General features: G+C 37.5%; 2 protein-coding genes across 2 annotated transcripts in view; both read right to left on the bottom strand.

Annotated features, from left to right (window-relative positions):
• The window catches only part of LOC139718938 (E3 ubiquitin-protein ligase UHRF1-like), a 41,922-nt gene that overhangs the window by 16,307 nt on the left and 9,040 nt on the right, over positions 1-16,575 (bottom strand). The gene's annotated exons all lie outside the window — the stretch shown is intronic.
• LOC139719060 (uncharacterized) lies at positions 6,301-15,013 on the bottom strand. The gene is made up of 4 exons (XM_071630503.1): positions 12,402-15,013; positions 11,487-11,636; positions 10,611-10,826; positions 6,301-9,704 (listed from the first exon to the last, which is right to left on the bottom strand). The coding sequence occupies exons 1-4, from the start codon at positions 14,971-14,973 to the stop codon at positions 9,397-9,399; spliced, it is 3,246 nt and encodes a 1,081-aa protein (XP_071486604.1). The 5' UTR covers positions 14,974-15,013; the 3' UTR covers positions 6,301-9,396.

A 16,575-nucleotide genomic window follows, 5' to 3' on the forward strand; every position in this document is an offset into this window, starting at 1 on the left:
TACAAACGATCACTTAATTAATATTCTCTATCCAACAATGAATTTGACAAAACAAAGTCATTCCATAAAGATGCTTCTTCCAAGACTACATTACTTATTATCCCTGTAACATCATAACGCCCTGCATGAATCCATACAGTATACATGCATGCCTTCATGCGTGTTCTAATTTCAAACTCCGCTCAGCACCGAATGTTAGCGGATACATATGGAATTTGTCTACCCTTCATATCATGTTTAGCCACACACTTCACAAATTGCTTTGCACAGACAAACAATCACTGCTGAGCCTTCTGTATGAGCATTTATTGGAACAAATGGAATTCTCAGCCGCAGGTTTGTAAAAGACCGGGGCGGAGCAGTTGGCATCTTTGCAGAGGGAGAGTGCAATTCCACACAGTGTGCATTAAAGCTATGATGAATGGAGTATTAACCTGTGGGAATAAAATCATAAGGCTTTCATCAAAGCTGTTCAATTGATTTTAAAAAAAAAAGAGTTTACTAGAATTCTATGGGTTTGCATTTTCATGAAAACAGTGAAATCGGTAAATTTGCTAAGGTGATGTCACCAACTTTTCAATTGGTTTGTGCACAAAAATATGTAACACTAGAAAAGCATTCAGAGAGCACAGTGTGAATTATAACAATAATTCAGAAATAATCACAAGATTTCTTCAGATTTGGATCGCAATGCTAATCACGATATTTAGTGGGATTTTCATGTCCACTAAGGCAAAAAACTTTAGATTTGGATCACAATGCAACTCTCATGATTTCTATCCTGCTAATTCTTCGTGTCAATGTGAATCCCATGCTGCTGAGCCAGATGTAAAATTGCGCACCTGTTAATGCAGTGATGACACTTACAATGAGACAATCCTGGATGAATACATTCCACCACAATTACATTATCAATGCTGAAAATCACACTGGAATATTTCATAACCAAATACCACATACATGATTTGAGACTGAAAAGAGAAACAAGATCCCTATATTTCATTTTTTTTTTGTACAAATACATCATCTTTGCACTCTTGTGCTTTCATCGGGCTTCTAACAAGGAAAAAATTCCTCTCATTCAAATCCTAAACTAAAACATACAGCTCCATGATGCCAGCATACTGCCATCAACCTTTAACCTCAGGACAGAATCTGACAGTTGCCATGGTAACAAAGCAGTTGGCTTCAGTCCCAAGTCAGTGAACTGTACTTGTGATTACAACTGGAGTGTTCCCTGCGGGGGCTGGCTTACCCACTTGTTCTTTTTATTTTGTAGGTAGCACAACTCTTGAATGGGAATGCCTGTTGTCAAACAAAGAAAGGAAAAAGAATGGGGGGGGGGGGGGGATAGAGGGGTGGTTGTAGAGGGAGTAATTCTTCGATTGGAATTCCACATTCCGAATACCAAGTTCGTGTGGCAGGCACATAAGTCCCCGGCAGAGCTGCAATATTGTAAAGGGTTCACGAGCCAGAACTTGAAGACCATGGGTTACGCTGCCTAGACCTCTCTCCCAACGATAATGCAGTCAAAATTCTTGGTGCAGGTGCACATTTCTGCTAGGATTGGGGGGGGGGGGGGGCCTTGGGATGGCAAGAACAGGGCATCTTATCCACTTACAGGAGTATTTACCTCGCAGAAAATCAAGTCAAGTAAGTTAACTCAGAGTTTAAGATTAGTGAAATCACATCAAATACCTATCAAAATTATATATAAGGAATGCTTTTACAGTTCAAGGGGAATAAAACTCAAAGATGTACATGTATATGGATTGAGTGCAAGCAGCAATATCAGTATAGGATAGCACACATCAGAGAAGTTTCAAGAAAATTAGACAATCTATTCGAAAATTATGAATTTTTAAAATCATACTCAATAACTGATTAATTACTTTTTTGTACTTTACACTAGTTTTTGTCACATGATTTACATGAAGATAAAGTATCTATATGTATTACTTGTTACAAGTTGTGAACATATTCAAATTGATCAATGAATGACAATCACTTAATGTATTCTCCCCATCTGCACACCTAGCTGCCTCATATCACCCACTAAATATGACCAAGTTGGTAACCCAAAGTCACTGCACTGCTTGTGAGAGAAGCTCGGTGCATTTTCTTGGCTTCACTCCTTATCAAAGCTTCACATCAAGGGTGGTGAGTTTATAGCTCAGTCGGTAGTGTGTCTGCCTCAAGATCCAAAGGACCCCGGTTCGATTCCTGGGTCCCACTGAGCAATGTTGTGTGTAATCATACCATCCCCTCTAGTAAGAGGCAAAACACTCTGTCCCTCAGATAGGACATAAAATGGAGGTCCCGTGTGTGAGAGAGTCACAACTCGTGCACGTAAAAGATCCCGCATCATTTATTCATCACAAAGAGCAGGGTGTTTCCGGTGAAGTGGTCCTGCCTAATACATCAAACTGGACCCTATGGAAGACCAGCTATTGCAGCTGATACCCGTATACATCCATCTTCGCAGATGGAAATGAAACAAACAAACAAATAAACATCACTGGATTTGGGTGATAGACCATATGTACATCCATCTGGACAGTATCTTTTGTATCATAGGTTCCATTCTTCTTTAAATATCCTTTTATCTCCAAGAGTATCTAGCCCAATATACTTTAATTTCCCTACTTCTAAGTCTGAAAATAAAATAATAATTTTGACATTCACACACGTACTCTTGGGTCTTTAGTGTGTTGTCATCAGGTCCTATGTATGGGGGATACCTGGTCCATTTGAAGAACCTTGTATCCCCTAAAATAATTCCTGCCAAATTTGGTTATAATAAGTGATCATGGGGTTGAAAGAACAATACGAAAATGTAAAAAAAGTTTTTGAATAATGGATAATGGACTATAAAGCACAATGGCACAAGCTCACTCAAGCCCTTGCCAAAGGGGAGCTAAAAAATTGGAGGGAGAGATCCAAGAAAACTTGTAACAATCTGATATAGGCACACAAGTTCACTTGCTATGGAGTGCAGTACAGACATCAAAATCCAAATCCTTATATTAGGCTTCCAACATGGGAAAACCAATCTCCATTCTCCCTCTCCGAGGTACATGTACCAATGTGAAGTTACTCAATTCCAAATTCCAAATAGAAAAATCTAAATACTTTTGTTGGGCTTTCAACATGGGAAAACCAAACTCCATTCGCTATCTCCAAGGTAGCAATGTGAATTTACTCAATTCCAAATTCCAAATACAAAAACCAAAGTACTTTTATTGGGCTTTCAGCATGGGAAAACCAATCTCCATTCTCCCTCTCCGAGGTACCAATGTGAAGTTACTCAATTCCAGAAACACTCCTGCCACAGTTTCGCCATACACCGTGATATTCTCATCCCATATCTTACCAGGAATTCTCATTCCCACTCCCTCTGTGAATCAACCACTAGACAGCAATGGCATCCATACACACAGCAATTTAATCATCTAGTTGAGAATTCTGCAGACAATCAAGTACAAGGAGTCGATACCAGGAAAAAAAAAAAGTTATCGATGCTGCAAACATATCCTTTACCTGTGCTACAATATATCTCTCCTGGCCTCACAGACAATTGGTTTCCATGACTTGATGAATGACAAAGTTCTAGAAAATGGTTCTAAGAACACTGGGAAGTTTTGCCTGGAGAACAACTGCCAAGTTTTTACAGCTCTATGGCCAGAGAACTAAAGAGATGATATTCAAGTTAAGTGGCAATAGAGGAGGAAATCTGTACTACAATTGTAAATTAATGTTTTCATTGTGAAAGTAGGACTATCACCACAAGTCCCTCCATCGTGCATCCCAGTAATGCTCTGTGGATGTGTGTGTGTGTGTGTGTGTCTGTGTATTTGTGTGCATGCACATATTTCTTCAGTGGTTGAGGACAGCTTGTAATTTAGTATTCCCACAGAGGATATTCTCTCTAATAAAATCAATAAATGTTACATTCCTCAGTAACTTTGTGGGTCAGATATGGTACAGACCTTGGTCCCATTCACAGATGGGTCTAGGGCAATTACCCCCTGGGCAATTACTCGGGACCCTTCCTCTAACCATAACCCTAATCCAAATCCTAAACCTAATCCTAACCCTAACCCTAACTCTAACCCTAAACCTAACCCTAATCTTTACTCTAACTTTATCACTAACCAGTATTTAGTTGGGGGGGGGGGGGGGGGGAGGGGTTAATTGCCCTGATACATCACAGATTTATGATAATTTTTGATATTGACCAAAGCTACATAGCTACCAAAGTCAAATAAGCAAAGTAAAACTGGAATGTCCCACCTTCTCACATGACCTCTATGGCTGTGGAAAGAATGTGGCCCTTTGTTTACATTTTGATGAAAGTTCATTGACCCTGACCACCGACTGACTGACCTTTCACCTTCTCTGCACAACAGTAACATCCAGTTATTTCTATCCAATGCATGAAATAAAATAAAATTTCCTCAGACCAACTGGTACTTTGTGGAAGATAAAGCAAGAAAATTTAAGAGTTTGCTTAATTTTCATGAACTTAAAGGGATGGTACAGTAGTGGTGGAGATGAAAATTGGGCTTTAACTTTTTTGCGAGATACCAAGAAAACACTTATGAAATAGTACAGGGCATACAATTTTAAGAGGAATTCAAAGTTTATTTGATGAAAATCGGGTTTGGAATAGCTGAAACATCCAAAAACAAAGTAAAACAAAACGATCGCAATAAAATGTGGGTCCCACATTTTATTAGAATTGCTCTGTTTTGGATATCTCAGCCATTTCAAAATCAATTTTCATCAAATAAACGTTGAAATCCTCATGGAATTATATGCTCTTTCATATTTCATAAGAGGTTTCTCACATCTCACCAAAAAATGATAAAAACCTGAAGTTAAGTCTCAATCAAAACTATACGATCCCTTTAAATGGGGTGTGAGAGCTTGTTAGTCGTTCTCCAGTGGTAACAATGAAAACTGCTATCATAATACCTCCACCAAGGGAGGAGGTTATATTTTCATTACTGTTTGTTTGTTTGACCGTGTGCAAAATAACTCAAAAAGTAGTGAACAGATTTGGATGAAACTTGCAGGAAAGGTTAAAAATGACCCAAGCAACAGATGATTAAATTTTGGTAGTAATCCAGAAATTTTTGTGGATTTTATGAAGGATTTTAAATATTTTGGCAGGTAAGGTCAATGAACTTGTGAGTTCAAGCTGCACATTTTTGAGGTCTTCATACGCGCACCATTAGCGCGTGCTCTAGTTTCCAGGGCAAGGCGAGCCGCGCAGCTGGAAGTTGATGACATAACAAAAGGTGATATATTGGGAAATCGGGCGACTTTCAGCATGCATATTAGAAATCACTGATCTCTACGGAAGAACAATATCAGTGGTGGAAATGAGCTGCTTGGTGGAGGTCTACGCTCTCAAAGTGCTTCTCTAGTTCTATTTAATTCAAATTGGACACTGCTTTGCAAACACAAGAACGTAATCAACACATGAGGACTTGGTCATTCTTTTTCTTGCTGATAAATCTATAACTCTCCTCTAAATATATTTGATTTTTTTTTTCTTTGAGCTGTAGCGCAAGCACAGAAATTTTACAAATCAACCCTGACCTCTAGTCTCAGATGATCACAAAATATTGAAATGAAGACTTTATAAATACCCAAGTGATATTCTAACCATTACTTTCTTTCTGTGAGTCAAGAATGTCACACAATTTGTGAGCTGATACAAAAGAATTATTCTTAAATTGAATTTAAAACTTGCATTGCTTTTTAAACTTCAGATTTTTAACCAAATCTCTAAACAGTAACTGCCCTTATATATTTTAACATAGTATTTGAATTTGAATTTGAATTAATTATTCGTTTCATTTCCATTTTTACATTGCATTGTTGTTTATATATTGACACATAACATTACAGTAATATATGGGTCATTCCATGAAGTTGGGTACACAAAGTGTGACATGAGGCTCAAAATTTCAAAACTAATGCAGAGCTTAGTTATTGTCATCTCAAGAAACATAGATACATGGAGTATATCAAACAAACTATTAGAAGTTTGAATCTTGCAGCGTAGCCACTACACATCATCACACATTCAAGATAACGCCCACTTGTTTCACATGTAACAGGGACACCAACCTTCCAATTTGATCTGAAGAAAATCTGCTTTTTCTCTTAGTTTGCCACAAGATATTTATAAATCAAGAAATATTTGGAAAGTATGTTGTGACTCTTTCCACACCAGCAACAGCAAAAAATACCAATCGAAAGTTAAAAATGTTAAAAATCCTACAACATTTTCTTATTAGAAAGGTCTGCAGACAGTTTTAGGGGTCAATTTTGAAATTCAATCTTAATGTAAATATATCTTTGAAATGCTGCACAACTAATACTGGAAACAGGGTGAAGTATAAGAGGACATGCTAATGCCTAAATAGGATCAGAAAGTGAAAAGGTTAACAAATACAAAAAGACTCTATTTTCCCAAAACCTTGTTTGAGGTTTCACATGTAACGATTACACAAAGATTCCGGTGTCCTGTTACATGTGAAACACTGAAACATAGTCCTTTTTGTTAATATTCTTTGAAATGAAGCATGAATAATTCAGGAAATATGGTGAGCCATAGGGGGACATGCTAATGTTTATAAGATCAGAAAATAAATATGCAAAATGACATACAAAAATGACTACTTTGCCCAAAACTTCATTTACGGTTTCACATGTAACAATTACACAGATTTTCTGGTGTCCTGTTACATGTGAAACACTAAAATAGTGTCCTATTTGTTAATATTCTTTTAAATGTAGCATGAATAATAAAGGAAATAGAGTGAAGCATAAGAGGACAGGTTGATGTTTAAATAAGATCGGAGAGTAAAGATGCGGACATACAGAAAATGACTATTTGCCCAAACTTCATTTTAAGGTTTCACAGGTAACAATTACACAGAGATTATGGTGTCCTGTTACATGTGAAACAATAAATTTGTCTCTCGATTTATAAGACTTTCAACATTTTTAAATTTCAAGTAATGACTGAGAATAATTATATAAAGATATATATAAGAATTTTATTCTTATAATTATAATGTATTTGTCCCAAAGTTTATTTGGTGGTTTCACATGTAACAAAGACACCAAGATACCGGTGTCCCGTTACATGTGAAACACTAAAATAGTGTCCTATTTGTTAATATTCTTTTAAATGTAGCATGAATAATAAAGGAAATAGAGTGAAGCATAAGAGGACAGGTTAATGTTTAAATAAGATCGGAGAGTAAAGATGCGGACACATATACAAAATGACTATTTGCCCAAACTTCATTTTAAGGTTTCACATGTAACAATTACACAAAGATTCTGGTGTCCTGTTACATGTGAAACAATAAATTTGTCTTTCGATTTATCAGACTTTCAACATTTTTAAATTTCAAGTAATGACTGAGAATAATTATATAAAGATATATATAAGAATTTTATTCTTATAATCATAATGTATTTGTCCCAAAGTTTATTTGGTGGTTTCACATGTAACAAAGACACCAAGATACCGGCGTCCTGTTACACGTGAAACATCAAATTGCTAGTTTTACTCAAATAATGCATGTATCTCATTATTTTTGTTTGATTTTCTTCAAGAACAGCTTTTAATTGAACAAAAATAAGCAATCACATGGATAATTTTAATTAATTACAATCGTTTACCCTTCTTTGAAAGATTATCTTTCCTCCTACACAATGTACAGATTACAGAAAACTTGATGCATGTAGTCTGGGTAGGCTCAAATTTAATGTGCATGCCTATCACAATGACATATTGAACGACAGAATTATAATTTTATTCATTAATTCAAAATGAAATTCCCAATATCTTCAGATTTTGTTACAACTCATATTCACATTTTCTTGCATGTTACCTTACTAATATTTTTGGCACTCCAGTTCTTGTATTGGTTTATCAATGCGTTTTCAAGTTACAGTGACTTTTATATTTACATCCATATTCTTGCATGTACATTATATTGATACTATTTTATTACAATACTTTTAATTTTAGTCACATAGTGCCTGCATTTTGCTTTTGTTCAAGTTTTGAAGTTATTACAGGAATTCTAACTTTGAATTTCTTTGCCATCACCGTTGTGATGAACACTACATTTTTTAATACAGGGGAATCTTGTTATAAAGAACAGTAGAACACTGATCTGACGAACTCCACTACTACAATGTAATCTTTCTTGTCCCACTTCTTTGTATTCTTTTGTGTTACTAGTAGAACATATTTACAATATAACACACTAATTTATATGGTCTTAAGGACCTCACTATAATGAAGTTCCCTATACTCATAATACTTATGTATAATAGCCCTGATACTATCAAGGATTCAATACAGCAATCTAACTTTGATGGTCCCAAGAAATTTAAGAATCTTGTTCTCGGTTCCCCTGTATTGTTAACTTGTGTCATTCTATTTAGTATTAAAGTAATGTCACATAAAAACTTGATTTCTGATTAGCATACAAATATCAATTCTATTAAATGAATTAAAAATTAAGTTCCTAAACCATGAATTATAACAATATCTTGTTGATTTAAGATTTTCCTGTTTCTCATGAGTTGTCAACAGTTTTTTATATGAGCATGTGTGTTTGTTTTTCAATCAATGTTTTGATTCAGAATTCAAACTTCATTTTTCACATGAAAAATTCCAAATAACCCATACTTTCATTTGCATTTTGTTCTAGTTGAGGCCACATGCTACTAGCTCCTCAGCTGATGACTGCAGCGCAGTCCTGCACGTCTACACTAGTGCTGTAGTAAAAAGGTTAACAAAGCAGTAACCAAACCGTCTTTGGTCAAAATGGTTTGGGTTTGGATAACTGTTTTGATTCTCATTATGTTCTGAAAATATTATTACAAATAGAATTACGAGTAAAATTATCACTATAAATATTACCTGCAAAATAATGAAGGAATATGTACAACCTGTATAAAAATTTGTACATTATATGACCGAAACACAACCATATTTTTGAAGTAGGTTAACTGGGTTTTAAAATAACCGAATACTACAGCACTAAGACTCTACACTGAATGATGTGCAGGAGATCCTGGCCAGTAGTGCCTCATAACATAAAAGGATCGAAACAGCTTCGGCATTTGCTAATTTTAATATCTTTCATGGGAAGAATGAAAAAAGGCAAACATACAATGGAATGAGATACGGAAGGTGAATTTTCACCATTAAACATTGTATTTTATTCCTTACATATACTCTTCCAATAAAACATTTTAGAAAATTTGAAGAATGCCAAAGCTGTCCTGAGGCTGTTTTAATTCACATATACATGTTCCTGTTCTAAAATGCAGCATCCTGTCCTACTAATCCTATTCTTCAAGATTGATGAATGTGTCGATTCTAGTTGCCAGTGAACGAAAAGTGTTTTCTTCAAATCCAAGATGTCTTGAGGACACAGGAATTGGTGGAGAGGGGAAGATGGCAAAGATCCCAGTTCTCCGAATCCAGTCTTGCTCCGGTTTGTCTGGCCAAGAGTACTTGTTATCACCCTTATTGAGTAAGAAGTTGATATGTGCATCTTCTCCTTTCAGCTCCAGGACTTCTCCGACCCACCACGTCTTACCATATACAACGGCAACAAAATCCCCAGTTTGAAGGTCCTGAGTTTGGCGATAAGCTGTATATATGAATAAAGATAGAATATCTAAAATTATAAAGTAACAATGCTTTTGCAAAATAGAAGAAAACTGTCACCAATAGACAATTCTCAGATAACCAGTACTGCACGTAACATAATCAGTAAAAGGATCTCCAGTGATCTTTAATATGAAAGAAGACATACATCCTCCTGCATTCAGACATAGTTATTCTGAAAGAGAATTTTGATCCACAGAAAAACTCATTTGAACAGAATTGAACTGGTATGTCTCTCCATAAATCTTGTAACAGCCTCCCTAAATATGCATAAAGTGGAGGTGTGATTAACTTGTTGGGAAAAAAATATCCCTTCACATGTACATAATATATTGCATGTGCAATTGGGTATATTAACTTTAAACATAAATAACACAGACATTTTGGGACTAGAATTGGGTGCAGGTGAGCATGTGTCCCACGTGTGTGTTCATGCTGACTCCATGCTGTAAGTGCACGTGGATACATACGCATTGCAGTGGGTGAGGTCACTGAGGTGTTTAAGTGCACATCAGTATTTTGGTGTGGGTGGACTTAAGCGTTAAAAATGGGGACATTTGCAGGTGTGTGTTCATTTGTGAGGTATGTATAAATGTGTGTGTGTGCGCATGTGTTTGGGTTCATGCTGGTGGGGTTCCAATCCATGTGCGCTATGATTGTTAAAACCTAAATTGCCAAGAACATCAATACATGTGCAGGGACCAATTTCAATGATTAGAACAAGTAAAATCTTAAGTACATTTGTTAACATTATACCACTTGCCATTTTTTTCCTTTGTATATATCAGAAAATTTGAAATGATTTCTATGCTTCAGTGCATGATAGTAAATTATTTGAATCTTGAATTGAACTTTGAAAGTTGAGATGTAAAAAATAATTTTTACAAACCTGTAACATGAACCCGAGTGCCAGCAGTAGATGGCGAGTGAGAAGTAGGGAGTTCCATGTGAAGCTGTGTGTCACACGTTGACGAGTGAGAGGTTTGGTCTTCAACATGAAGCTCAGTACCAGTAGACAGCAAGTTAGAAGTTGGGACTTCAACGGGAAGCTGTCTGTCAGACGTAGAAGGCGGGTGGGAAGTTGGAACACCTATGACCACGTTATCTGTGAAAGTTGAAGATTATACATAAAAAAGACCTTAATGGTAGACAATGACTTTTGCATGAAATTTGTCAGAATTAGTGGGAACACTACAGTATTCAAGCAGACAATATTGTGAAACCTCTGTGCAACTTTATTTATGGAGTTAAGTTGAAAACTATGATTCAAATTATTTTGGTATATTTATTATAAGGCCTTACATTTATTCTAGACTTAGTCTACCTTTTACAGACCTGTTTGATCGATTGATCATGTTCATGGTATATTTTATCACTAAAAATACAGCAAAAAGAAATAAGTGAATTCTTTACTATGACATTCGTATACCTACTGACATTATTATTTGGATTTTAAGTATTATATTACAGTCCCCGAACGATAAATGCACTGTTGTTGCTTGAATGCCGACTACACTACAACTGTTATCTTTTGAATTCTACACAACTTTTGATTTCGAAATTTCACAGATATTGCCCAAATACTAATATCTTTGGTTTCAAACAATGATTGGGGCATTTTGTGGGCTCTGCAAAAGGCATTGGCTACCTTAAATGTTTCATCCGAGGGACAAATAAACTGTTTTTCATATCGCCAAAATTAACTCCCTAATATAAAAAAGGGTTGAAGAAAACATAAACAGCGATATTACTGATTTGTACAAACCGGTAACATGCAGTTGTTTCACAGGTGAAGAGGAAGGGGAGGATTCGCTTTCCCAGTAATCATCTGCATCAGTCATGGAAGACGGGCCGTCAGCATCCAAGTCATCATCTGCAACAGTCATGGAAGACGGGTCTTCAGTATCACCTGTATCTGTAAAGAACACCTCACACTTACACAATTTTGCTGTTGTACCACTCTGTAACGAACAAAAACATTGGTCTATCCAAAGAAAAATATGTACAGATAGTGCGCACATATTTAACTCTGTAGTATAGAACAACATTTGGTCATCGTGGCAGCGTATGGCAAGACAATGGTGTAATGTGCAGCAGCAATTCATGAGTTATAAGTTTAAGAACATCTTTCAAAAACCCTGGACTTACAGAAATATATGTTAAAGGCATTGGTTAACAATGAATCCAGTTGAAAAAAATCTGAGCTACATGGTCCCACGTGCTACTAGTAAATCTGATATAGTGTAGAAATGAAGCCCTGCAAAAATTGCTGTGAAAATGATAATTTAAATACTACTGCAAAAATGTAAATTTGCAATGACTGTTTTACGATGCTCAAATTTCCCCATTGGCTATAGTGTTGAATAAACTGTTACTGAAATGGTTCATTCTTTATTCATAGAAATCTGGATAGTGAAGGCAGGATTTTCAAAACTTTTATATTCTTGGCCGTTTATTCATCCACTTGAACATTGTTACACTGCTTAGACATCGCAGTTGTACAATTTTTTAAATCGACCCACAATATTAACCACTGACTTTAAAACAACCAATGAATAAGATGGGTCTGTTTGAAAACTTTCTGCTTGGATCACAAATAACTAGCATTAGTCAATAATACTAAATGAATATATATATTGGCAACCTTCTAGGTAAATATTAAGGTTAATTTAGTTCTTACCATGAGATGTCTCAATCGTAGCAGCAAACAGCTTTTCACTTTTCCAGTCATCTACAGTCCCTCTGCTGTCACACTGCTGATTCCCGAGAACACAGCCTTTACAGAAACAAGACAGGTTCCTTGTCCACAGCCGTCCACTGCTTTCACCCTTTACACAGTGCAGTTGCCTGGTGCCCTTGATGGTCTGGACGTCCTTGTGATCTCTGTTGTGATTCATTTCCTCTACGAAGAACACTTTCCGTTGAAAGTGGAGACATTCGGCTTGGCTTGGTTGTATTGTCAATTCATCTTGGCAGAACTCATATACATCTTTTGCATTGTTCATTACTTTACGCCCAGAACTAATAGCTAATGAAGCTTGTCGTTTCACAACAGCCGTTTCCCCATCGCTCGGACCTTTCCCATGTCTGGCACCAAAATAGTGATGCTCTACTGGAACTTGGTAATGTTGCTGTGCAAGAGCAATGTCCTTGAATGGTCCTCTACTTTTGTATTGGGCTGCACATTGATCTGTAAATCTGATGATCTTGTCAATTTCCATGTTTTGCCGGAGATGCTGTACTGCCTGTGACATGAACTGGTGCACTGCATGATATGTATGTCGATTATCGCCTGTTATGAAGACGAGTGACTCCTGCATTGTCTCATCACATGTTGGACATCTGTGATAGCAAACAATAGGGTGGATTGTGACGTTTGTGTGATACCAATGTGCGCTTTGTATTTCGTCTTGGTACTTGCATACAAAGTTCTCTGCAAAGTCCAAGACCATGACGACCCAGTTGTTTGGCATGTCCTTGGTAAGTGTAGCAAACTGCTGAGATTGCCAAGACGCACTATGCAGATGCTTACTGATAGTGACCGTCTCCCCTTCAAGTTCCTCCAGACATTGAGATACTGTCCCGTCGTTGGTGACAATCTGTTGCTTGGTGATCGTCTTCCCATTCTCGTCCACTCTGACCCGAATCCATTTCTTCCATGTCATATGCTTAGGGCCGTGTTTTTCCACCAGCGGTCTCAGGTAAGATCTCAACAATTTGGGACCACATTCTTTGCATTTCCTCTCGGAGCAATGTCGCATGTACGTCTTCGCTCCTTCAGACTTGGGACACATTGTGACGCGATTCACTGAGTGAACGCCATCAAAGAAGGACTTCATTCCGTAACTGTGTGCTAAATTATTAATTGCTGTTGCCTTCAACTCAATATTTGTGCAGTATTCGCACAAACATGCCCTGAATTTGATTGATCCTTGGAGCTTTACATGATGTGGCCGGAGGCTGTAGAATGTTTTTGCACCTACTTTCATGTCTGGATTCTGTGATTTGAACTTCAAGAACAAAGCCGCCACTGACTGTTGAAGATATCGAATATTTTTCATGGTCTTCATGGATACCATTTTCTTATCAGGCAGGTCGATGGCTGATTCTTCGTAGAACGAGATGACTGCGCTTGCTACCTCTGGGGACAGCTTTCTCTTGTCGTGCATTTGCTTCTTCTTGCTTGCCGAGGAGATGATCTTGCGGCCCATCTGCAAGAGAGCCGATCCTTTTTTCTGAAGTCGGTACTTGCTCAAGATCTTTAGTGATGCAGCAATATTCCTTCTTTTTTCTAGGTCTTTCTTCTTCTTGCTCCTCTTTAGTCTGCCCATTTCCTCACTAATGCTTGATGTCAGGAGATTTTGGACTTCATGATGGGCATCCTCAAGGCCAGTGTGCATTCCTCTCTTCTTCAGTGCTGCACGCTTTTTTGGAGAGGACTTCTGAAATAGATCTATCATCGTAGAAACACACTTTTCTCGGTCTTGTGGCATAACTGCCCTTACTCTCTCCAAACTTTTTCTTCTAGCCGAAGAACTTCTCACGTCACATCCTGCAGATGAGAGTTTCTTGCGAGTGACTTCCAACTCCGCATGTTTCTGATCGAATGCCTCTGCAATTTCTTTCAAACGTTCCTCTTCTTTCTTTAGCTCTGCTTCTCGAGCCTTGAGCTTCTGCGATTCAATCCACATAAGCTTTTCTTTTTCTTTTTTCTGCTTGTATTTCTCTCGTCGCATTGCGTTGTATTGCTCATGTTCTTCTTTTGACATTGCTGCTCGTCTCTCTCGCTTCTTTCTTGCCTGTGCTTGTAATTTTTCTTTTTGCCTTTTGTCTTGAGCTCTGGTGCTAGGTGTTTGTTTCATTTTGTTTGATTGAAGCCGTAGTTGCTCCTCCTTTTTCTTTGCTCTCATTTTCCTCATTCGCAGAGCTGCAGTCGCATTACACCGCTTCTTTTGTTCTAGGAACTTTTCAGACTTTTCCTTCTCTTCAGTGGAGATATTTCTCTTCTTTAAGGTGGACTCCGCTAGGGACATTTCGATCCTCTGTAACTTGTTATATTCCGCAGCTTTTTTCAACAATTTTGTGTATTCTTGTGGGTTGTTGGCCTTCAACTTATGTCGCCACTTTGTTGTTCGGGAAGCAGCTTCATTACTGTTTACTAACTTTACTGTTGACTGTTTTTTTGAGGGCTTCCGGGCCTCCGAATCAATACTACATCGCAACCGAAGATGGAAAGGCTTTTTCTTAGCCATGTCTATCGGTGTTTAACCAGCCTGAACTTGAAGTAATCATAAGTTGGAAGGAGGGGGGGGGGGGGGGGCTGTAGGGGGGAAAAGACAACATTAAAATTAAAATAAAATTAAAACTGAAATGTAGTTCAAATATGATTTGCAGATTACAATATATATTCTGGCAACCTTCTAGGTAAATATGAACACTACATTTTTTAATACAGGGGAATCTTGTTATAAAGAACAGTAGAACACTGATCTTTATATCGAGTTTCCACTGTACCTCAAATTTATATTGGGTTGTATATTAATGGCATTATTTGAATTGTATTTTGAAGGGTGCCCTCTGCGATTAAATGGTCATTTTTAAACTTAGAAACACTAGCGAAGTAAACTTCATGTGCAAATTTTGCCGTTTGTAAGATAGACAGAGACTAGTGTCATATTAGTAGTAACTTGTATGGTTGAGGGCCCCTAGTTTCGGTAAACTAGCGATTGTCAGCCTCCTTAGTGAAATATTTTATTTTCTAAATGACCTAAAATTTAGCTCAGAATGTGCTATAAATCCTGCATATTGACATCGTGTTGTCACACTCTCGATGAGGTCATCCCATACGGAAATATCGTCGAGAATAGCGTGCGACGTTCTTCTGCATGCGCCTGTCCTTGTGGAACCTTGTTCTCAGCAAACTATCTCACCAATAAATTACGTTTGGTTTATGTGGTGATAACTCAATAAGGAAGTCTTATACTACAGCAAGAGGTCATACCAAGCCCCAAGGAGGTACTAGGCAAGCGTAGTACCTCCTTGGTCATACTAGTCTAGACTCGATACTACTAAAGGGCGCTGATGTCGTCGTTTACCACCAGACTTCCATGTGTAATCAACTACATGTATTTACTTACATAAAAAGACACGAGTGGGACTAAAGATGCAATATCATTACGAATTACTTTACTCGCGCCGATTGTGGTTTTTTTTTTAATGAAATATTCTTCGAGGCTCTGCCCACACAATTTCGTTAACTGTGGGTATAATCTACGAAATATCGATCATAAAGTGTAATATAAGTACGATACGATCATGTCAGAACATGAGAAAGATAGCTAGCCTACCTTGTCAAAAGCGACACGTCGTTTCCATCGTAACAGCTGCCCACGAAACACAAAAGCGGCTTGAGCTGTTCTAACCGGTCGTCTGCAAGCCGATCGCACTCGTCACATTCAAGTCGCATCATCCGGAAACCCGGGCAATGTGTCGTCAACTCGTGAGCGTACGTCATTTGCCGAATGGATCGTGGAGAATTGTTCCCATCGTAACTTTTTCCACGGACACGAAGAAAATATACAAGCACCTTATTCCTCCGTATTTTCCAAAAGCAGTCAAACGCGATTGTTTCTTTTCACAGTTTTAAAGATCCATTGACAACAAACATATATAAGACATTTCTTGCCATGTTTCTCTCGTATTTCTGCAGTTTTCCACTCGCAAATATTTAATCCTCATTACCATTTCGCGGACACGAAATGTTACGATAGTAACATGATCTCATAAGAGGTAATTTTCCAAGAAAAACCTCTTCATTGGGGAATTGTCTATTAGTGCCGACTATGAGAGTTAAT

Source organism: Diadema antillarum, unplaced genomic scaffold (genome assembly GCF_040938485.1).
Source record: "Diadema antillarum isolate AM-2024a unplaced genomic scaffold, OU_Dant_1.0 scf00000103, whole genome shotgun sequence".
Taxonomy (NCBI): Eukaryota; Metazoa; Echinodermata; class Echinoidea; order Diadematoida; family Diadematidae; genus Diadema; species Diadema antillarum.